The sequence below is a fragment of the Vulpes vulpes genome, chromosome 4 (genome assembly GCF_048418805.1).
Source record: "Vulpes vulpes isolate BD-2025 chromosome 4, VulVul3, whole genome shotgun sequence".
NCBI lineage: Eukaryota > Metazoa > Chordata > Mammalia > Carnivora > Canidae > Vulpes > Vulpes vulpes.
In genome coordinates this window covers 55,487,210-55,510,706 of record NC_132783.1, presented here as the reverse complement: position 1 = coordinate 55,510,706, position 23,497 = coordinate 55,487,210, and the positions used below count along the sequence as shown (strand labels likewise).

General features: G+C 35.4%; 1 protein-coding gene across 25 annotated transcripts in view; it reads left to right on the top strand.

The window, feature by feature from the left end:
* PTPN13 (protein tyrosine phosphatase non-receptor type 13) overlaps window positions 1-23,497 on the top strand; it is a 210,309-nt gene that overhangs the window by 62,990 nt on the left and 123,822 nt on the right. For all 25 annotated transcript variants that reach the window (XM_025998135.2, XM_072755696.1, XM_072755686.1 and 22 more), the window contains exon 3: window positions 16,068-16,246. In XM_025998135.2, coding sequence (XP_025853920.2) covers window positions 16,068-16,246 — 179 coding nt within the window. The remainder of the gene's footprint in view (window positions 1-16,067; window positions 16,247-23,497) is intronic.

The window sequence follows — 23,497 nt, the reverse complement described above, 5'->3', positions numbered from 1 at the left end:
ATATTACTACACATCAATTAGAGTGCTTAAAATTAAAGAGGCTGACCATTCCAGGAATTAGCAAGAACTTCGAGGAACTGGAACTTTCATATACTGCTAGTGGGAATGTAAAGTGATCCAGTTTCACATTTTGGAAACTGTTTTTAACAGTTAAAAGTTAAAAAGTTAAATATACGCTTACCATACACACTCCTACATACTTAACCAAAAGAAATTAAAACCAATGTCCATAGAAAGTCTTGTATGTGGATATTTGTCTAAGCTTTATTTGCAGTAGGCAAGACTTGGAAACAAACTAAATGTCCATCAACAGGTGAATGGATAAACAAATTTTATGTCCATATAATGAAACAGTACACAGCAATAAAAAGGAGCAAACTATCGATACATACAGCAATGTGGACTAATTTCTTTTTTTTGTGGATTAATTTCCAAATAATTATGCTGAGTGAAGGAAGTTGGACACAAAAAAATACTGTATGATTCTGATTTAAAACTAAAATATGCAAACTAAACTCAAACTAAACTATAGTGATAAAGCACATCAGTGGTTGCTTAGAGATGAGAGGTTCAAGAAGGGATAGAATACAGGGGTTACAAAGTATATGAGAAAACGTTTTGGGGGTGATGGATATGTTTATTATCTTGATTAGGATAATAGTTTCACAAGTGTATTCATAGGTCAGAAAATCAAGTTGTACTCTTTCAGTATATGCAGTTATTATATGTCGTATCATGCTTTAATAAAGCGGCTTTAAAAGTATATCAAATATTTCCTAAAACTTACTCTTAAATTTAGAACTTAGCCTTTTTTTCTTATTAACTTGAAACTGTGGGTCTGTTTTTAAAGATTTTATTTTTTTGAGAGAAAGAGAGAGAGCAAGAGAGCACAAGTCAAAAGAGGGGCAGAAGAAGGAGAGGGAGAAGCAGACTCCCCGCTGAGCTGGGAGCCTGACACAGGGCCAGATCCCAGGACCCTGAGATCATGACTCAAGCCTAAGGCAGATGCTCAACCGACTAAGCCATCTAGCTTCCCCCAAATTTCCCAAAGACCTTGACTGCAGTAGATCCCCCACCTTTAAAATTAATATTATCTAATTCTTATAACAGATTCATCTAATAAGTATGTATAAATTAGTATATAAAGTTTAATATATTAAAGTGATTTGAAAAAAAGGGGGGATTCAAGACACTGAAAATTTTTAAAACAAGCAGTGTTTTGGGCTGTATTTTGTTTTCTCAAGAGTCATATATTAAATCCTAACTCCTGATAATTTATGATATGACTGTATTTGGAGGTAGGGTTTTTAAAGAGTTAATTAAGTTACAGTGAGGTTGGGTTTTTAAAGAGTTAATTAAGTTACAGTGAGGTTGAGTGGGCTCTAATCCACTATGACTGATGTTTTAATAAGAAGACACACACAGAGCAAAGACTATGTGAGGACACAAGAAAATGGTCACTGACAGCAAGAAGAAAGGCCTTAACAGAAACCAGTCCTACTGGCACCAAGCTCTTAGATTTCTACAATCCAGAATTGTGTGAAAATTCTGTTGAAGTTACTCTGGCTCTGATATTTGTAGTGGTAACTTTAGCAAAGTAACACAGGCAGGATGAAAATAACATTAAAACATCTAGAAATTAAATATATAGATTCTAGGCTTATAACCTCATAGGAGATCTTTAATAGCAGTTCACACAGATTCTTTTTTCTTTTAAAGGAGAAAATTAGTAAACTGTGCAGTAGATCTGAGGAGTTAATCATTTCCAGTTCTTAAAAGCCACATTGTATTAGAATGTGCAAATAGAATTTAATGTCCTCTTAAACTGTGGTTAAGAAAAAGGTCAAAACGAAAGCATTTTCATGTAAAAAGTGAATATTTACCGTCAATAAAACATTAAGGAAAATACTAAAAGATGTATTTCTGGAAGAAAGAATTTTAACCCAGAAGAAAGAACTCTTCAAAAAGGAATTAGGGGAGCCTGGATGGCTCAGTCAGTTAAGCGACTGGCTTCTGCTCAGGTTAGGATCCCTAGGTCTGGGATCCAGCCTGGTATCTAGCTCTCTGCTCAGTGAGAGGGGCGGGGGGTGGGGGGGGTAGGGGTCTGCTTCTCCTCCTGCCCCTCCCCTCCCCCTCCTCCTCCTCCTGCACAAACTCCTGATCTCTCTCCCTCTCTCTCACTGGCTCTTTCTCTCAAAGAAATAAATGAATCCTTTAAAAAAAGGAATGATGAGCAGAATAATTACTTAACTTGATGGTAAATCTAAAAAAGCAATGGCTGTATTAAAACATCAGTATTGGGGATCGCTGGGTGGCTCAGTGGTTGAGTGTCTGCCTTCAGCCCAAGATGTGATCCTGGAGTTCTGGGATCGAGTCCTACATCGGGCTCCCTGCGTGGAGCCTGCTTCTCCCTCTGCCTGTATCTCTGCCTCTCTCTCTCTCTCTCTCTCTCTCTCTCTCTCTCTCTCTCTCCTCTCTCATGAATGAATGAATGAATGAATGAATGAATGAATGAATGAACAATCAATCAATCAATCAACCAATAATAGGAACTCCTGGGTGGCTTAGCGGTTGAGCATCTGCCTTTGGCTCAGAGTGTGATCCTGGTCCAGGGATGGAGTCCTGCATCAGGCTCCCTGCAAGGAGCCTGCTTTTCCCTCTGCCTATCTCTCATCCTCTCTGTGTCTCTCATGAGTAAATAAATAAACAAAATCTAAAAAAAAAAAAAAAAAAAAAAAAAGTAAAACATCAATGATAATGATGCACAACTTAAAATTATAAATAACATTTAAACTAAGGTAGATGATTAGGAGTTAAAATAGTTTGAGGGTTTGACTTATGGGAATGGTAAGTTTATCAACTTCAGAGCTTGCATAGTCAAATATCCTTAAAATTTGCAAGAATAAACAGAAAACAAAAAGAAACATAAAACTTCAATTCTGGTAGAACCAAAGGAGAATAAATAAATGAATTCATATTTGAGAAGGGAGACAAAGCACTGAACTTCAAACTGGTTTCCTTGTTTGTTTGCTTGATAAGCCTTTATAGGAAATATAGAAAGTTTTTATGGATTAAAAGCTTTTGAGTAAATCTTCGTAGTCTCCACAGCTTTTAAAAGACCAAATGCTAACTAGTCTCTTTATATTACATTCCTAATTATCTACAGTCATAATTTTCTTGATTAACAGGGTGTATCAGTTGTCTCTGACAAGCTACATCTTGCCCTGCCACAGTGAACAGGTCCTTCAAGTTAAATGTATTTGAACCAGACAACATTACCCCACGTTTCTCCCTGGAAACAAACTATAAAACATGAAATTAATATCTAGCTTTCTTAAAATGAATAATGTCAGTTGCTTAACAAGTGTATGAAGCACTTGTAGCAAACCTTGCATCTCCTGTAAATACACAGTCAAAACACTGTTTCAATTTGAAATTTTTTTGGCTCCACATGTGACAAGCCACTTTATAATTTAAAGTGTTACATTTAAAAAAGTTGCTACAGGTTGTGTTTTCTAACATCCTCCTAGGCTGATAAAAATAATTTTACTCACAATATAGTTTTAATTTCATAGTTAAAGATTTTTTAAAATATTGAGATATAATATATATAAAGAGTTATTTTTTTAATAACTGGAAGTTTGTACCCCTTAATCCCTTTCATCTACTTAATAAAGAGCATTATTATTAAGTGTACAGCCTGATGAATTTTATGAAAGTACATACCCACATAAATCATCACCCAGATCAAGATATAGAACTTTTACAACACTTGAAGTCTCCCTCCTGCTGCTTCCTATTCAATAATAATTGAATAGGAATTCTTCTTCCTCTCCTCCTCTTCTTCTTTGTTATAGTTGACACACAGTGTTGTATAATTTCAGGTATACAGCATAATGATTCAACTTCTGTATGTTATGCTATGCTCACCACAAGTATAGCTACCATCTGTTGCCATACAACACTCTTGTAATATTATTAACTTTTTTTTTTTTTTTGAGAGAGAGAGCAAGAGTTGTTGAGGCGGGATGCAGAGGGAGAAGGAGAGAGAATTTCAAGCAGGCTCCATGCCTAGCATAGACCTCAACATAGGGCTTGATTTCACAACCCTAAGATCATAACCTGAACTGAAACCAAGAGTTCCATGTTGAACTGATTGAGCCATCCAGGAGCCCCTAAAATCTTATTAACTATATTACCTGTACTATAACTTTTATTCTCATGATTTATTCATGGAAGCCTGTACCTCCCACGTCACTCACTTTGCCTACCCTCTACTTCCCTCCCCTCTGGCAGCCATTGGTTTGTTCTCTATATTTATAGATCTGATTTTGCTTTTTGATTGTTTTTCAGATTCCACATATGAGTAAAATCATATGGTATCTGTCTTTCTTTTTCTGACTTGACATAGCATATTACCCTCTAGGTTCATTCATGTCATCACAAATGGAAGATCTCATCCTTTGTTGTGGCTCTGTAGTATTTGTGTGTGTGTGTGTGTGTGTGTGTATGCATGCACCACATCTTCCTTATCCATTTGGATAAGTATCCAGTGGATACTTAGGTGACTTCCATACCTTGATTATTGTAAATAATGCTGCAATAAACATAGGGCTGCATATATCCTTTTCGAATTAATGTTTTCGGGTTTTTTGTTTGTTTGTTTGTTTGTTTTTGTGTAAATACCCAGTAGAAGAATTACTGGATCACATAGTACCTCTATTTTTAATTTCTTGAGGAACCTCCATACTGTTTTTCACAGTGGCTGCACCAGTTTACATTCCTACTGATAATGCACAGTTTTGTCTTTTCTCTACATCCTCACCAACACTATTATGTCTTGTCTTTTATTTTAGCCCTTCTGATGGGTGTAAGATGACATGACATACCATTAAGCCTTGATTTGCATTTCCCTGATAATTAGTGATGTTGAACATCTTTTCATGTGTCTATTGGCCATTTGGATGTCTTTAGTAAAAAAAAAAAAAAAAAAAAAAATTGGGCCCTCTATCCATTTTAAAATCACATTGTTTTTTTGGTGTTGAGTTGTATAACTTCTTTTTTATATTTTGGATATTAACCTGTTATTGGTTATATCATTTGCAAATATCTTCTCCTAGTCAGAAAATTCCCTTTTTATTTGTTGATGGTTTCCTTCACTGTGCAAAAGCTTTTTACTTTGATGTAGTCCCAGTAGTTTATTTTTGCTTTTATTCCCTATACCTGAGGAGACATACCTAGAAAAACATTGCTACAGCTTATGTCAGGGAAATTATTCCCTGTGTTTTATGTCAAAGAAATTATTCCCTGCACTCTCTTCTAGGATTTTTTATGGTTTCAGGTCTCACACTTAGGTCTTTGATCCATTTTGAGGTTTTTTTTGTGTATGATGTGAGAAAGTAGTCCACTTTCATTCTTTTGCCTGTAGCTGTCCAGTTTTCCCAGCAACATTGGGAGAAAAGAGACCATCTTTCCCTCATTGTTATATTCTTGCCTCCATGTTGTATACATATATGTGTGAGTTTATTTCTTTTCCTGGTTAATTCTTGACTACCAAGAGAAATCATTATTACAACCTGTTACATAGATAAATTTATATGATTTTAAACATCATATAAATAGAATCATGCAATGTAAACTCTTGTGTATCTGACTTCTACTCAACATTCTGAGATTATTACATTATGTAACTGTATGTATTACATTATGTACATTATTACATTATGTAACATTATGTTACATTATGTAACTAAGCTTTTGAAAGAAAGCATTTTATGATTACTTCTCTATTTCTTTTATCAAATATAAAAATTAAAAGGGGGTTCTATGCCTAGTATCATTTAGCAACAGGTTACTATTCTTACCTTCAATGGTGATGTGTATTAGTCATGTTTAACATTTTTACAAAAAATATATCCTAATATTTCTTTTTGGACAGTGGAATTGTTTACCATTCAAACAAGGCTCCTTCTCCCCTTTCTCTGAGAAGGAAAAGTTCTTGAAAATGTAAATAAGGAGGTGATATCTGAAGAGCAGCAGAGAATGGCATTAGTCATCACAAAAATATTTTTCAAAAATAGCTTCAGATCATGATTATGTGGAATCATGTCATCATAATTAAAGTCAGTTTCTCTCTGGTAACTGTGTATTTCCTTTTTCTAGAAACTGAAAATATAAACTTATCTTTATTGACCTTCTCATTCAATTCTTGTAAAATGAAATAAATGACAGTCACCCTTAATATTTTTGGTTTTTCAGTCATTGTATAAATTCCAGGTGGTCAAAAGTAAAGAGAAGTTGCTAAGTGCATTCTTGAAAATTTGTAATCTTTTTCCCCCCAGGTTTTATTCAGATAGCAAGAATGGAAGAAGATGTTTTTCAGAAACTTTGTGTTGGAGGGAGAAAAAAAATAAAACCTGCTCTTTTATAAATGGCTTTTAATATAAAATTTATTTCTGTTAATTATCTTAGTTACAGTTTAATTTGGCAAAATATAATGCAGCCACTCTGATCTACAGAGGCTGTCAGGAAGTTGCTGGGTGGCAGTAGAAGTGCCAGTGCTTTAAGAAGCTTGGCACTTGGCTCCAAAATTATTAAGCTAGGTATATAATCCAAGTTTTGAAATAGACTTAACCATTCAGGATGAACATTTTTACAACTACTTGAATGAGTGGTTAAATAAAATATTATTGGTGTATTTTAAGAAAGAAACAGTTTTCAAGCCAATTTGTCTTTTAGAAGTCTGCAACTTAAAAGAGTACATATATAGGAAATAGTTTTGCTCTGAAGTTTCGACCCTCCGGGAAATAAAAATTGGTGTTAGTCTCAGTATCTTTTCTAAGTACAAGTTGTAGGCTTAATGACACATGCACATTTCAGACAGGATAGAAGATCAGAGGTGCTCACTGCAAAGCTTGAAGAGATAAAACATAGATATTCACTGTATTTATAGAAAAAGTCAAGAAACAAAATGCATTGGAAGTTCATTTGTAGTTTGCTTTACTTTGGGAACAAGAAAGAAAAACCAAATGAAGATAATGTTATTAGGTGAGTAAGGCAATTTATTTCTAAATGCAGGCAGTGGGATCTTCAGTTTGGTTCCAATTATTCAGCTTTTTCCTTATAAATAGAGAACCACTTAGGTCTCACTTCTAGTCTAAAGTTATTTCTTACAGTCATTCTGCCTTTGTAATACAAAATGACTTTATTATAATTTGGATAAAAGAGTTACTTGTAACACTTTCTGGTTTGCCATATCTCTAATAAAAAAAAAGCCTCTATTTGTGGCTTTATAAACTGAAAAAAAGTTTTAAGTATTACAGGAGAATATAAAGTCAAACATACTCTACATCTCATGATGTTCTTACTATCAGTTAATTGACTTAGAAATGAAGCAAGTACAAGGTCAAGAAACAACTGAGCTACAGTACCATTGTATCGACCCTGTTAAGTGCAGTAGTTCTTATATGTGTGTCAGTTCAACTGATATGGGTATCTGAATACCCAGGAAATTTTTAGAAAACACTATGTAGAATCCTATTCCCTGTCTCCAGAATTCACACCAAAATCCTGATTTAGGAGACAGGAGGTTTATGTGCTTTCTTAATTACCCCAACCCTTCCTGAGGCAGATACTTTGCAACTTCTAAGTTTGTTTCAATATTCTAATTAACAAAGCTGACACTTCCTTTGAATCCTAGTTGGAAAAAATAACCGAAAGTAATGATTGTAGAATAAAATAAACATTCATCTCTCAGTGAATAATTTAAATTTTCTGGTGTCGAAGGTTGAAAGAAAACTTTATTTTTCTTCATAATGAAGCAACAAAATAACCTTTTGTTGTGACCAGCAAAAAGTAAATTTATAAATTATGTCATAGCAGAGCAGGGCAAAGGACACCTTTAAAAGATTGTGAAGTTGTGGTATAGAGTTGGAATTGTAAACATGTTCATTTTTTTTAAGATTTTATTTACTTACTCATGAGAGACAGAGAGACAGAGAGACAGAGACAGGCAGAGGGAGAAGCAGGCTCCATTCCAGGAGCCCGAAGTGGGACTCCATCCTAGGTCTCCAGGATCACGCCCTAGGCTGAAGGCGGTGCTAAACCACTGAGCACCCAGGCTGCCTACACGTTCTTTTTTTTTTTTTTTTGAAATATTGTAATTATGTTATTGTAATGGCATTCATTATACCTGAACTTTAAGACATTCATACATAGTTAATATCCTTAAAACACTTACATTCAAGAAGAAACGTGTGTGTAAAAACATAGTTAAAAAGCATTTATTCAGTATTTTGGTATAATTTTGGGGTACACAGTTTTTATTGATAAATGTAAAGAAGATTGGTGAAAAAAGTGAACACCAAAGGAAGATGAAAGAGGAGGAACTTAATATATGAAAAGAATAAAATAGGCAGCTTCCTCAGAATATAAGAATGGAAGAAGACAGGAAAGGAACTGCTACAGTTTCTTCCATGCTGTTTGGATCAGGTGGCCAGAAAAGTTTGCTGAAGTAGAGAGCAAATTCTTAGAGACCTGCTTCCTTCTCTCTGTATTATCTAGCCATATAAACCCTGCTGCTTTTAATAATCATAACCAATTTAATTTTACTTATATAAATTCCCTATATACTATTTTTATTAAACTCAGATCTCATTGGTGTTTTGTTAACAAGAGTCATGGTTTGGAATTACCTCAAGAATCTTGTAAGTACGTAACAAAACAGAACTACTGGAAGCCTATTGATCAGATGCCATACCAAGATTCCAGTGGTTATGGTTTGGATAGTTGGCTTGCATGTGTTTAGTGTTTAAAAGCAAAAAGGAAAAAAAAGTGTGTATACTTGTGTGAGTAAATGTCATCATGAAGAAATAAAAATGCCTTTATTCTCCTACTGTCATGAAGAAAAGCTCATAAAATACATCAATTTGGAGGGCATGTCAGCCTAATTTCATTTTATCAGCATGCTATAACTTCTATTAAAAATAAAAATTTCTAAACTGTATGTTGACATTATACATTCAAATAAACATCTTCTAATAATTCATGTCATACCTAAAGATAATCACTAGGTACAGTAAAACATCAATTTCACATGAGTAGGTACTGAGTAAGTACAAACTGGATTGATTATAAAATTTTAACTAGTTTTTTAAAATTTGATATCTGTGGTAACTAGGAAACCATATAATAAATAGAACACTTATAGAATGTACATTCCCCCAAGGAATTGAAGAAAAAAAATAATATTTTAGGATAGTTTGTATCTTAAATCATTTGTATTTCTATTGGCTTCTAGGTAAGAGATGCCAAAAAATTCCTAAAAATCTAATTTGATCTATTCTGATCTATTCTCCTGAAATTTATAGTACTTGTTATATATGATAGGCTCCTTATCTTCCACTGGGGAGAGAAAAGCTAAGTAGATGATTGAGGATGAACTTAAAAGTGACCTTTCTTAGATATACTGTCTATATGTGTTATCTTCAGAGAAAAGACTTATTAAATAATAATAGCTACCACTTTTGTACATGCACTGCCAAAGTGAGCATAATAGCTACTGCTTTTGTATTATATTTACTTTGTGCCAGGAACAGTTTCAAGGGCTTCTTTTTTTTTTTTTTTTTTTTTTTTATGAATTCTCGTAACAACCTTACCTACTCAGATGAGGAAGTTGAGGCAAAGAGAGGCTAGGTAACTTATTTAAGATCATAGTGTAGGCTATAAATATCAAACCTAGGATATTAACCCAGGGATTCTGGCTTTAGTCTGAACTCCTAACCATTATACTATACGTCCTCTCTCTCTTTCTCTCTCTCTCTTCAATTTTTAAAGATTTTTTATTAGAGAGAGAAAGAGAGAGAATGAGCAGGATGAGGGGCACAGGGAGAGAGAGAATCTCAAGCAGACTCTCAGCAGAGAATGGAGCCTGACATGGGGCCCGATCCCTTAACACTGAGATCATTATCTGAGTCAAAATCACGAGTTGAATACTTACCCAAATGAGCTACCCAGGAACCCCCGATACTTCCTCTCTTAGTTAAATGAGACTACATACTAAATTAATGAAGTCAGATATTAAAAGGAATGAAATGAAGCTGGCAATGCCTGATATCTTTTCAAATCTAGTTGAGTTTAGAGATTTGGATTATTAGCAAGGTTTGGGACTACTACACCAGAATATAATTTCTTGAGGACCAAAGCCTTGTAGGAGTCTATTAACTACTGTTGAACAAACAATTGACTATGTCAAGAAAATATACATGATGTAAACATTGTCAATGTACATTATATAGATGTCTTAATTCCAATTATTTGAACATTTTTTTCAAAATGGGATTGTTACTCTATGCTGATTCATATTGGAGAAACTGAAGTTTTGAAAAAGTAGTAACAGGGGATCCCTGGGTGGCGCAGCGGTTTGGCGCCTGCCTTTGGCCCAGGGCGCGATCCTGGAGACCCGGGATCGAATCCCACATCAGGCTTCCGGTGCATGGAGCCTGCTTCTCCCTCCGCCTGTGTCTCTGCCTCTCTCTCTCTCTCTCTGTGACTATCATAAATAAATAAAAAATTTTAAAAAAAAATAAAAAAAAAAAATCAGGAAAATGTTCAAACATTCTGAACCAATTATTTTTTTCTGTTTGTGCATTGTTATACCAGATGATTTATTTAGTGCTGTATATATTTGTATGCACATAGGAGCTGAATTTTTTGGAGAATTGTGTATTATAGATTGACTTCATCAAATTCTTTGGAGTTTGGAACAGTGGCCTCTGCATAGATTATTGATAAGCCCTCGAATAGAACATATGGAATAGGAGGACTACAATTTCTGTATATGTACCTAAATAGGCAGAGATTTTTCAGATCAAATGATGTTGTTGTTCTAAGTCTTTAGAGGATTATCTGACACTTTTGTTTAGTTTTCTTGTCATGTTTGTTACTGGTTATGATCACTTCCCTCATTTTTATATCATAATTGGAAGGCCAAAAAGTAAAATGAACAATAGAAAGTAAGCTCCCTCAGGAAAAAAATAAAGTTGTGGTAGGGTGCCTGGGTGGCTCAGTCAGCTAAACATCCAACTCTTGGTTTTAGCTCAGGTCATGATCTCAAAGTCATGAGATTGAGCCCTGCATCAGGTTCCACGCTCAGCTGGAGTCTGCTTGAGAGTCTCTTCCTCTTCTTCCCTTCTGCCCCTTCCCTCACACACTCTCACTTGCATAGGTACTAGCTTGCTCACTCTCTCAAATAAATTAAATATTTTTTTAAATAAATCTTTTTTAAAAGCATGAACATGGGACTAAGTTTAAGGGAACATCAGAAAGAAGCTCTGAGTAAGATGTTTCTTTGCATATCAGATTTTTGCTTATTTCTAACTTTGCCTCTAACCACTTGAAATTCTGTTTAAGCCCCCTTTTCTGTGGAATGTTGGTAAAAGTCTATAAATAGAATCATTTGCCTCCTGGAATAAGTTCATATCTGATTTACTCTTTCATAATAATAGCATTCTTGAGGATAATCATCACACAAGTAAAACATTATAGGACATCAAATTACAAGCTTCTGGAATTCCATTTTTAAATATTCTTTTGTTAGCATTCTGTGAAGGATTTTGAATGCATTTGCTTTAAATTCTTTCCTTGTGGTTAGACAAGGACAGTGAAAATTACACTGATTTGAACCACTACTCTAAATTTCCTCACTTGGAGGTTTGCATAACCCTTTACAATTGTTGAAAAATATATTTTGTGGTTTGACTGTTGTCAAAAGAATCTAATACTTAAATGTCATGTGTGTGTTTTGGGTATTTGACAGCAGTGTAGTTTGTTGTTGCAGCTGCTTTAGCTTTATTACAAAACATTTAAAAATCACATTTGAAACAATGAAAATATCTGTCATTTCTTTGTGTGTTTTCTGACAAGTGAAAATATGACCCACCTTGGTAATTCTGTTTCTTTCTGCTCTCTACCATTTCTCTGCCCAAAGTTCTTGCTGTTCCTTGTACAAACTTAATAATTTCCTGACCACATGTCTTTGCTTTGGCTGTTTCTTTTCTTTGGAATCTCCCCTCTTAACCATGGTCAAATCTTACTCATATTAAAGGGCCACATATAAAAAAAAATTAATTTTCTCTTCACTGTAGTTGAAGTAATTCTGCTATCCTCTGAACTCCCCTTGGTATTCTCTTTTTCTTTCTTAGATACTTTATGCTTTCTCTCTTGTGTTTATTTATAAATATATTTTATCTCCCCAGGAGTACTGTAGGTTGTCTAAGCAAATGACTTGTCATGTTGGGAAGGTTATGTTTAAATATGAATGGTGTTTATAATAATGGTATGCTTTAGATATTCAGTAAAAACAAACATAATCCTCTTGTATAAAGCCCAATTTGAAAGATAAAGTTCTTTAAAAAAAAAAAGATTTTATTTATTTATTCATGAGAGACACAGAGAGGCAGAGACACAGGCAGAGGGAGAAGCAGGTTCCATGCAGGGAGCCCGACGCGGGACTTAATCCCAGGAGCTGGGATCATGACCTGAGCAGAAAGCAGACACTCAACCACTGAGCCACCCAGGTGCCCCTGAAAGATAAAGTTCTTGCCAGAGTAACAGTAGTTTTGCTGACCTAAGTTGTGCTGCTAAATAAATCTCTTAATTTTGTAGTGCTAAGCAATTATAGATTACTTTCACCTTCAGCAGTTTTTGTTCTGTGCTACCCTGTCAGGGACGGGGTAGAGTTAGTCTGTGGCCTCTATTGAGGAAGAGGAGTGTAGCTGGCTCTTTTCTGGTCTCAGTGGACACTAGCATCCAATATGGCAAGGACATAGCCTTTAGATTTCTGATTGGTATTTATGCCTCTTGAGTTAGCTATGATTTCCAATTATTTATAAATTCAAGAGGTAACAGCTACTAAATATACTAAATATCATAATCCTATCATCAATAAGACTAACAAGAATTAGATATGATAGTTAGAATCTCAGCCTCCTCTTAGATTTAGGATTAGATACTGGGAAACTACATAAGAAAGCTAATAAAGACAATTATTTAAAATAGTGGGGTAGAGACTGGCAGTGATGAGTGCAATAAGTGTGAGAGGGAGATTACAGCACCATGCTTGCACAGATGCCCAAGAGAGAACCACCTGGAAAAAAAGACCAACAAGGGATCCCTGGGTGGCTCAGCGGTTGAGTGCCTGCCTGCGGCCTAAGGGCGTGATCTGGTTGTCCCGGGGTCCAGTCCCACATCAGGCTCCCTGTGTGGAGCCTGCTTCTCACTCTGCCTGTGTCTTTGTCTCTCTGTCTCTGTCTCTCATGAATAAATAAATAAAATCTTTAGAAAAAAAAAAAAAGACTGACAAGTAGCAGCCAGCCTTAATGTTGGAGTACCCTAGGGTATGGTCCTTGCCCTTGATTTCTTTTCTATCAACTCATGTTTCGGTGAGCTCATCTAGTTAGAAGACTTTAAATACTGTCCATAATGCCAGTGCCCCCCAAAATGTATCTCCAGTTGAAACCTTTCTCCCAAATTCCAAATCCAGCTGCCTACTTGATACCCCCCTTTGAATATCTAAGATACCTTAAACATAGTAGGTCCCAAAGTAAAGTTCTGATTCCTACCACCATCTCCCAACCCCTACCTCAGCAACCTATGGTCTGCCTCATTAATGACACTCCATCCTTTGCATTACTGAGACCAAAATCTTGGAGTCATCCTGATTCTTTTTTCCCTTGCTTCACATCCAGTTTGTCAGGAAATTCTGTTGTCACTACCTGTGAAATACATTTGGGTTCCAATAGGTTCTCACCACCCCTACTACTACTATGTGCTTCCAGGCCATCATCATCTCCTACCAGATATTAATTCATCGCCTTTCTTTTTGGTCTCCTAGTTTGTTCCCTTTTATTGCTAATTTGAAGTGAATTGATTGTAGACTTTTGTAATATCTGTGACATGGGAAAAATCAGTATTTGAATAACCTCCTTTGGCAAAGAAAATATTGCACTGCCCTATTTGAGTTCTTGTTAGCTGGATTGTATAATATTTGTGCATGAAATACCCAAGAAGGCACTTTTAACAGAAAATGTGTAAAGTGTTTGTGAAAGATAATATCCCTAGGCTTACGAACTGTGATTATTCATTAAAACATATTTACCGTAAGAATTATAAGATATATTTTTCATTGCCTGATGTGTGATTGGGTGGGATTATAAGGACCACTGGTGGGTAACTCAGTTTCAGGGCCACCTAAAATATGCTAACTGATGAAAGGATACATTCAAACATGTTTTTTCTTCCTTGACACAGTAACTAAAGACAAGTTTCAGGTTCATAAAAAATTCAGGAGAACATAGAGTTGTCTTTTTAATCTTCAGAAAAGAAATGAATTTTAATGGTTTACTTTTTATTAACATAAGTCAAATTCTGATGATCAGACTCTTGATCACAAGTAGAGATTAAAAAGTCAGAAAGGATGGATGATTCGTTCTAATAAAAGTTATTTTCAGAAAAGTATAGATAACTATAGTATGTTTAACAAATTGTACCATAGACTTTTGTCAGTTTCTTATGATTTTTTTTTTAAAGATTTTATTTATTTATTCGAGAGAAAGAGAGGCAGAGGCACCGACAGAGGAAGAAGCAGGCTCCATGCAGGGAGCCCAACATGGGACTCGATCCCGGGTCTCCTGGATCACAGCCCAGACTGAAGGCGGCGCTAAATCGCTGAGCCACCTGGGTTGCCCTTAAGATTTGACTTAGAAAGATATTAGTACAACCTATTCAGAATGAATAATAGTGGCATTGGCAGACACAGGCCTTTTGTTACTTTCCTATAACAGTTTCTTGAGTCTGTAATCTAGTTCATGTAGCAGTTACTTTAAAATGTGTATTAACTTCCTTTTGAAATGGGAGGACAAAATAATATTCCCTCTATTAAGTCTATTTTGTTTGAGTTTAATATATACCTTTACTTTTGGGAATAGGCCTGCTAAATCCAAGGAAATTAAAAAAAAAATACTCATAAACATGGGCTGTTAAGTACCCATACAGGCAAACATTAAAACAAACAAACAAAAAATTTTTTTAATAAAATAAAAATTAGAGGCACCTGGTTGCTCAGTCAGTTAAACATCTACCTTCATCTCAGGTTATAATCCCAGGGTCTTAGGATAGAGGCCTGCTTCAGGCTCCCTGCTCAGTGGGGAACCTATTTCTCCCTCTCCCTGTGCCTGAAGCTCCCTCTGCTTGTGCTTTCTCTCTCTCTCTCTCTCTCTCTCTCTCTCTCAAGCAAATAAATAAAATCTTAGAAAAAAATATAATTAAAATTAAATAAATAAATAAATAAATAAATAAATAAATAAATAAAATGTTAGGGACCCCTGTGATCACATTTGGTAGTACAAAAGCTGTCTAAAATTCTAGTGAAATAACAAATGTACACAAGACAAAAAATCTGAATTCAGACAAATATATATTTTGATGTAAGAGACTTTTTAATAGTTGAAAGCTTTACTAATTCCAAATCTGATGAATTATCAAAGGAATTATTTTCTATGTTTCAGAACATTATAGTCTAAATTAGGAGAGCTTAGACCCATAAATGGGCTATAAGGAGATCCAAGATTCTCTTTGTACAAAAATTTATATTTATTATCTATTTCCTCAAAAAAGAGACCATACTTTTCACCAAATCCACATAAGAACCCACGATCCTCCCAAAGTGTAAGAACTACTTGATCCTTATGCACATCTATATCACTGTGGTAAAGGTTTGAACCGAATTTAATTTTTATGACTGACAATGAAAGTTCTCTATTTCTGCTCTCCAAAGTTTACCAACTAAACTTTAAAAAGTTAAGACAAATCAAGGTGATGTTGTTAATAATGCTAGCAGTAGTAGATATATGAAACCCATTCTCTTTGTAACATGTTAATTTGGTGTATGTAACTACATGTTAACATATGTATGAATAGGTTGGGATAGTCATTTAAATGATCTATACTTATAATGGTAAGCAGTTTCTTTTTCTTTTTCTCTTTCTTTTTTCTGTGTGGTTATAAACCAGTAAGCATAGCTGATCCTGCTGCCCTTGGTTTCATCATTTCTCCATGGTCTCTGCTGTTGCTGCCATCTGGTAGTGTGTCATTTACAGATGAAAATATTTCCAATCAGGATCTTCGTGCATTCACAGCACCAGAGGTTCTTCAAAATCAGTCACTAACTTCTCTCTCAGATGTTGAAAAGGTAACTCTTAAGTGTTTTTTGCTTGATTTTGTTTTTTATTTTAGTAGGGGTAGGGAAAGTAAAAGATGCTGGGCTATTCTGCCTCAACCCTCTGAAAAAAAGCCATTGAATTTTAAATGATCATATATTCAAGAAGTTCATATTTATTTTAAGAATCCAGAATAGTTTTATAAAAATTTATGGATCTAAGAAAAAATACTTTTTAAATGTGAGCCATTATTAATTCATGTTTTAAAATTCATATTAAATGCCTGCTGTGCATAAAGCACTGTGCTTGTGAGGAAGATGCAAAAATAACTAGAAAAATTGATCCTGATCGGAGCACCTAGTGGCTTAGTCAGTTAAGCATCCAACTCTTGATCTTAGCTCAGGTCTCGATCCTCTAGGTTGTGAGTTCAGGACCCACACTGGGCTCTGCACTGAGTGTGAAGCCTATTTAAAAAAAAAAAAAGATCCTGATCAACATGTTAGAACAATCATAATATATGGATTGAAATAAATGCTATATATAAGGAAAGAGTATATTAGGATGCTGGAAGAGGAGCAATTAATTTTTAGCATAGAATAATAATTACAGAAAAGATAGCATTTGTATTAGGCTATGAAGAATGAATAGAATTTTAAAAAGTAAAAATAGGTAGAAATGAGCTTTTCACCCAAGGTTATTAGTATATGTAATGATAAGAGGTAAGAAATTATCCTTTGTGATAGGGGAATGTTTGGTTAGACCAGCTAGATTAGAGCATTAGCTATTTGCAAGGCTGTGGATAAAGAGAAGAAGGCTATTTAATCAGAATAAAGAAGACTTTGAACACCAGACCTTGAGACTTTCTTCTGAGACATATTTTTACAAGAGTGATGTGATATGATTCATGATTTTTTAGAGGGTAAGTTTGACAAAAGTGGATAAGTAGGTAAGATGAAAGATTGTATAGGAATTGTATTATATAGGAATCTATACAGTATACAGAATCTAAACTGCACACACACATAATAGAATGTATAGGAATTGTATAGAAATCTAACTGAGGAGTTTTAATAATCTAGGGGAAAGAACTGAAAATCATGTAATGTCTTGAGAATATAAAGGCATGGATGAAGGGGATACAGTGGAAGGGAAGCTGACAAAGTTTGACAATTCATTTGATGGAACAATTAAGAAGGAAAAGTTTATGATGGGAATATCCAGTATGAGGATGGCAATATTACTGACATCAGATCTAATTTCATTGTCAAGGCTATTAAAAAATTTATATATATATATAAATAGTGTAGCCAGCTGTGATAATTTAAATAGGAACTTTGAAGAATTCAGAATTGGGTATGAATCGTTTCCCATACATTATTCCACGTAAGTAAAAATTAATCTAATAATTTCCTAATAGTAAAATTATTAAATGAAAAAGTATGTGCATTTTATTTTAAAGATTTATTTATTTATTTGAGGGAAGGAGTGAGAGCTAGAGAAAGTAGGAGCTGGGGGAAGGGCACAGAAAGAGAATCTTCAAATAGACTCCCCGCCCCATCACAGGGCTTAATCCCAGGACCCTAAGATCATGACCTGAGCTGAAGGCAAGAGTCGGGAGCTTAACAAACTGAGCCCACACAGGTGCCCCATGTGTGCATTTTAAATTTTGATATACATTGCCCAATTGCCATGTGAAGGAATTGCACTAATTTATCCTTCTATCACTGACAATGAATGTTTCTCTTTTCAGATAGGATGAGGGATTGAGAAGGTAAGAAAGAAAGTATGTGTATGTATGTATATGTGAGTGCGTGCACATGTGTCTGTTGGTTAAGCTAATAGAGGGCATCTTGATTTGAGCCATTGTGTTTCTGAAAAAAGACTGACTAGCACTGATAGAGAATCCAGGTTTATCTATCTTGTATATTCCATGAACTCCTTAAGGATTTTGGGTGGTACAAGCAAAGGAACAAGTGAACAGAGACAGTAACTATGAGATAGAGGTAATAATTAAGGCATTAGCCAAAACAAATTTTTATTACATCAAACAAGGTATTTGAAAGGGATTTTATATGTTATAGAATGTATACAGTGTTGGTCAGTTATATATATCATGAAGGTAATCAAATGTATCGATGGTGTCTGAGCTGGATAGCATATATATATATATTTATGTATTGTTACTATTTAAATAGCATGTATTCATTCTGTACACTCTCTCTGGTTCACTTAATAATTTTTTAAAAAAAGATTTACTTATTCATTTGAGAGAGAAAGCACACAAGCAGGGGAGGGGGTAGTGGGAGAGGGAGAGAAATCTCAAACAGACTCCCTGATGAGCATGGAGCCTGACACATGGCTCCATCTCATGACCCTGAGATCATGACCCAGCCAAAATCAAGAGTGGGACACAAACCAATGGAGCCATGCAGGTACACCTAATAATAAACTTTTAAAAGATAGAGGGTAATTGGAATATAGGAAATAGACATGGTGTTTGTGCAAATTATTTAACCCTTGAGATCTCTAGATCTTAATTGAACTTAAGGATATCTGGGATCCCTGGGTGGCGCAGCGGTTTGGCGCCTGCCTTTGGCCCAGGGCACGATCCTGGAGACCCGGGATTGAATCCCACGTCGGGCTCCCGGTGCATGGAGCCTGCTTCTCCCTCTGCCTGTGTCTCTGCCTCTTTCTCTCTCTCTGTGTGTGTGACTATCGTAAATAAATAAAAAAAAAAAAAAGAAAAAAAAGAACTTAAGGATATCTACAAACCAATGAAATAGCAAACTAAGTTTTTGTATGTCCGAGCACTTTTGAGGAACAATGCCCGTAACTTTATCAGTCTCTCAAGCAGATCTGGTGACCTCAGAAAAACTAAGAAACACTGCAATAAAGTCAGGAATGACTTAGTTTAAGAACTTCTACTGATTTTTGGTAGGTTTTCTTCTAATTATGAAAAGTTTTGAACAGGTGTTTATGAATTCTTGAAAGCATTTAAAATCCACAATAAAAGAGAAAAGTGCTTAGTAGAAATTTCAGGTGCACAAGTGCTTTTCTAATTTGCTAAAGGCTTTCCCATTTTGCCCTGTGATGCAAGATACCCAAACAAGTAAACTGCCCTGTGTTTAGGTATAACTGTTAGAGCACATGGTTGGGAAAATGGTTTTGATGCCTCCCTATTACTAGGCTGAGTGTTTAGGAGCCAGTGCTGGGATAGGATGTGTGTGGGATTGTTACCGTTATTGTGTTAAAGCTGATTTCTTAGTGAATCTAATTAGAACTTCGGTTTACCTCATGCCTCAAAAGCTCCAGTGCAATTCTAAATATAAAGAAAATCAAAGTCAAGTTTTTCAATCCCATTCCTGTTTGTAATGTAAATATAAAGAAAAGGTCAGAGGAATAGTCATATATTCTAGTATTCTTTTGGAGGAGGGCAAAAGAACATACATTTATTTGATGACTAATGGCCAATAAATTCATGGAAACAGATTGACTTAATATTGTTAGTATGGAAATTAAAAATTAAAAATCATTATTCTAGGGGCTTCTGGATGGCTTAGTCGGTTAAGTATCTGCCTTTGGCTCAGGTCATGATCCCAGGGTCCTGGGATTGAGTCTCACATCGGGCTCCCTGCTCAGTGAGGAGCCTGCTTCTCCCTCTCCCTCTGCCTGCTGCTCTGCCTGCTGCTCTACTTGTGCTCTTTCTCTCTCTGTCAAATACATAAATAAAAACTTTTTAAAAATTTGTTATTCTAGTATTCTGATTTTAATGGGACAGAGGTGTACTCTAGAAGGATGGTAACTGCATGTCATTACTTCTATGAGTTAAGGATATGTCATTAACTAGTATTCAATACATGCTTACTATTGATGGCATATAAAACTTCTAAAAATAATTTCAATGCCTAGCACAATATCGTGAATAATAATGAGTATTTAGTAAGTTCTTGATGCATAAAAAAGTTCTCTTTATTCAATGGAACTTGTTTTGTAAACTGTATATATACAGTTGCATGAAAAAATTTACCTCACTACCAGCTCTATAAACAGGCATTTTCATTTATTTGCCTTAAAATTTTACTTTTCAAGATAACATGCCTCTATAAAACTACACAGGTTTATACAGGTCACACTAAGCTTTTTGATCCTCTGGCTTTTCTGTTTTACTTGATAATTGTTCACTTCCTGCTTGCATAGCACATGCTGTGCTTAATTTGGCAATTCTTTTGAAACCAGTTTTCTGGAATTGGAACCTGAATCAAATTCTTGTTGTGATTTGTCTTCAAGAATATTGATATGCTCAGGGATTTTTACTATATCCCTGGTAAACTAAAGAAATCTTAGTTTAAGTGTTTATTGCCACTAATTTGTAGTCTAAATGTCAGAAATATGGCTCCTATTACCTCTGTTCTTCTTGAATATCACGGGTCATCTTTATAACAGTAATACTGGAAATTCACTTCTCCAACCTTAGCAGAAGCCTCAACTGAACTTGTCAAGAAAAGATCAGGGGTACCTAGCTGGCTCAGTCAGTGGAGCATGTGACTCTTGATCTCACAGCGATATAAGTTCAAGCCCCACATTCAGTATAGAGATTACTTAAAAATAAAAGACCAAATTCCCTTACCACGTTATTCTATACTTACTCTATATTAAATCTTATTAATGCATCCTTTCTCCCCTCCTTCCCATTTGTTTATTCATCCATAAATTTGACAAGGATACTTGTTATATGATAGGCACTATGCAAATCACTAAAAAAACTCCAGGATTGTCTAGTGCCAGAGTCCAATAGGTGGTAACATAGTTAAATTGAACATTTTATTTTTATTTATTTATTTATTTATTTATTTATTATTTATTTATGATAGGCACACAGTGAGAGAGAGAGAGAGGCAGAGACACAGGCAGAGGGAGAAGCAGGCTCCATGCACCGGGAGCCGGACGTGGGATTCAATCCCGGGTCTCCAGGATCGCGCCCTGGGCCAAAGGCAGGCGCCAAACCGCTGCGCCACCCAGGGATCCCAAATTGAACATTTTAAATGCTGGAGTTGTGGAGATATCTATGTCACACTCACTAGGATGGCTATCATAAAAGAATAGAAAATAGCAAGTGTTATCAAGGATGCAGAGAAAATGGAACTTTTATGTACTGTTTTTAGGAATGTAAAATGATGTGACTATTATGGAAAACAGTATGGACATTCCTGTGTGACTACTGTGTGATCCAACAATCTCACTTCTGGGTATATTTCCAAAAGAATTCGAAGTGAGATCTTGAAGAGATATTTTTATACCCATATTCATGGTGACATTATTCTTAATACCCCTGAGGAAGCAATTCAAATGTCCAATGATGGATGAATGGATAAAGAGAATGTGCCATACACACCCAGTGGAATATTATACAGCTTTAAAAAGGAAATCCTGTCACATCCTACAACATGGGTGACCCTTTGGACATTATGCTAAGCAAATAAGCCAATCATACAAAGACAAATACTGTATGGTTATACTCTTGTGACATATCTACAGTAGTCAGATCATAGAAACAGCAAGTAGAAATGTGATTACCTAGGGCTGATGAGAGGGAGAAGGAGGAATTTGTCCTTAGTGGGTATAGTTTCAGTTTTGCAAGATGAAGAAGTTCTAGAGATCTGGTATACAACAATGTGAATATACCTTGTCCAGTCCATCATGAATGACCAGTGCCACAAACACTTTCTAATCATCTCCCTGCCTCCAGTCTTGACCTTGTCCAGTCTGTTCTTTAATTATGGTTAGTGCATTTTTGAAAACCCATATCCGAACTTGTCCTTTTGCTGCTTAAAATTATTCAGACTCTCCATTTCTCTTGAAGAAGCTCTAAACTCCTTACCATGGCCTCTGAGGGTGTACTGCACCAGCCTTTCCTCTGAGCAGTCTTTATCTCAAACTCTGTTTCTGCCATTCTGGACTTATTGCAATGACTTAGATGCACTGAGTGCTTTTTTTCTTCTTAACCCTTGCACATTCCTTTCCTTCAGCCTCAAATACTCTTCCGTGCCATCTGACTCTTGTCTCATGCCCTCATTGCCTTCTTTTCCCTATTTGTACTCTCCATGTACTCTCTTGTACATGATGTTATCTTGTCTTGTTTACTATAGCAGAAGATTTGAGATAGAAAGGACCCTGCCTGTCCTACTCATTGTTATATTATCCCCTCTGCTCTGTACTGATGGTTCTCAAAGTGTTGTCTTCCAGCCAACAACATCAGAATCATATGGGAACTTGTTAGAAAAGCAAGTTCTCAGACCCTACACCAGATCTACTAAATCAGAAACCCTAGAGATAGGACCCTCTGTCTGTATTTTACCAGATGATTCTGATCTGCAGTGAAGTTAAAGAAACATTGCTCTATGCCATATCTGCCACTTACAGTCTCTCAAATTTTTTGAGTGAGTAGAAACAATTCAGAATTTTTTCACCCAAAGATATTTATGCTTTGTTGCTATTAAATGCAGAGCCACACAATCTCAAGGGGTTTTGCTAAAAGGAGCTATGTAGCACACATAAAGCAGCTCTTATTTCTTTACAGAGATCACTGAGTGCATGCTATCTGCATATCAGACTGCAGTACTTTACCCAGTGTCTCATGATTAGTAAGCAAATCTTCAAAGACTTAACGTCTCCTCTTTAGAGGATGCCTGTAGAAGTAGAAGGTGTTCTATGAGCCTTCTGGGTGATGACTGTTTCATTAGTATCCCATTTTATTTTTCAACAAATATTTATCAAGTGTGGGTTCTGAGTAAAATTTCTGGCTTTGTCACTTGAAAGATATGTGACCCCATACAACTTGCCTACCTTTCTATGCCTCAGGTAACTTATATATAAAGGGATAATGATAGTATTTGCCTCATAAGGTTATTAGAAAATTAAATAAGATAATACCTATAAAATACTTAGAACAGTACCCAGCACAGTGTAAACACCCACTAAATATTTCTATTATATGTTAAGTGCTGTCCTGAGATAGAGTGGTAAATGGGACAAAGTCCTCCCACTTATGGAGTTTACATTCCAGCCCATTATAACTATAAAGAAAAAAATATATTTCTGTTTCCTGTGAGTTATATTACCTTGCTCACTCAAGTGCCCTTCTATCCATGTCATATTTTTGTTGTATCTTTATCTCTGACTTCTCCCTTTTCACATATTCACTTAATTGTCTGAATTTCTTAAGTCTACTTCCCTAGTTTAGTTATACTTGTCATTTCTAATTCCAAAGGCCTGAGAACCAGGAG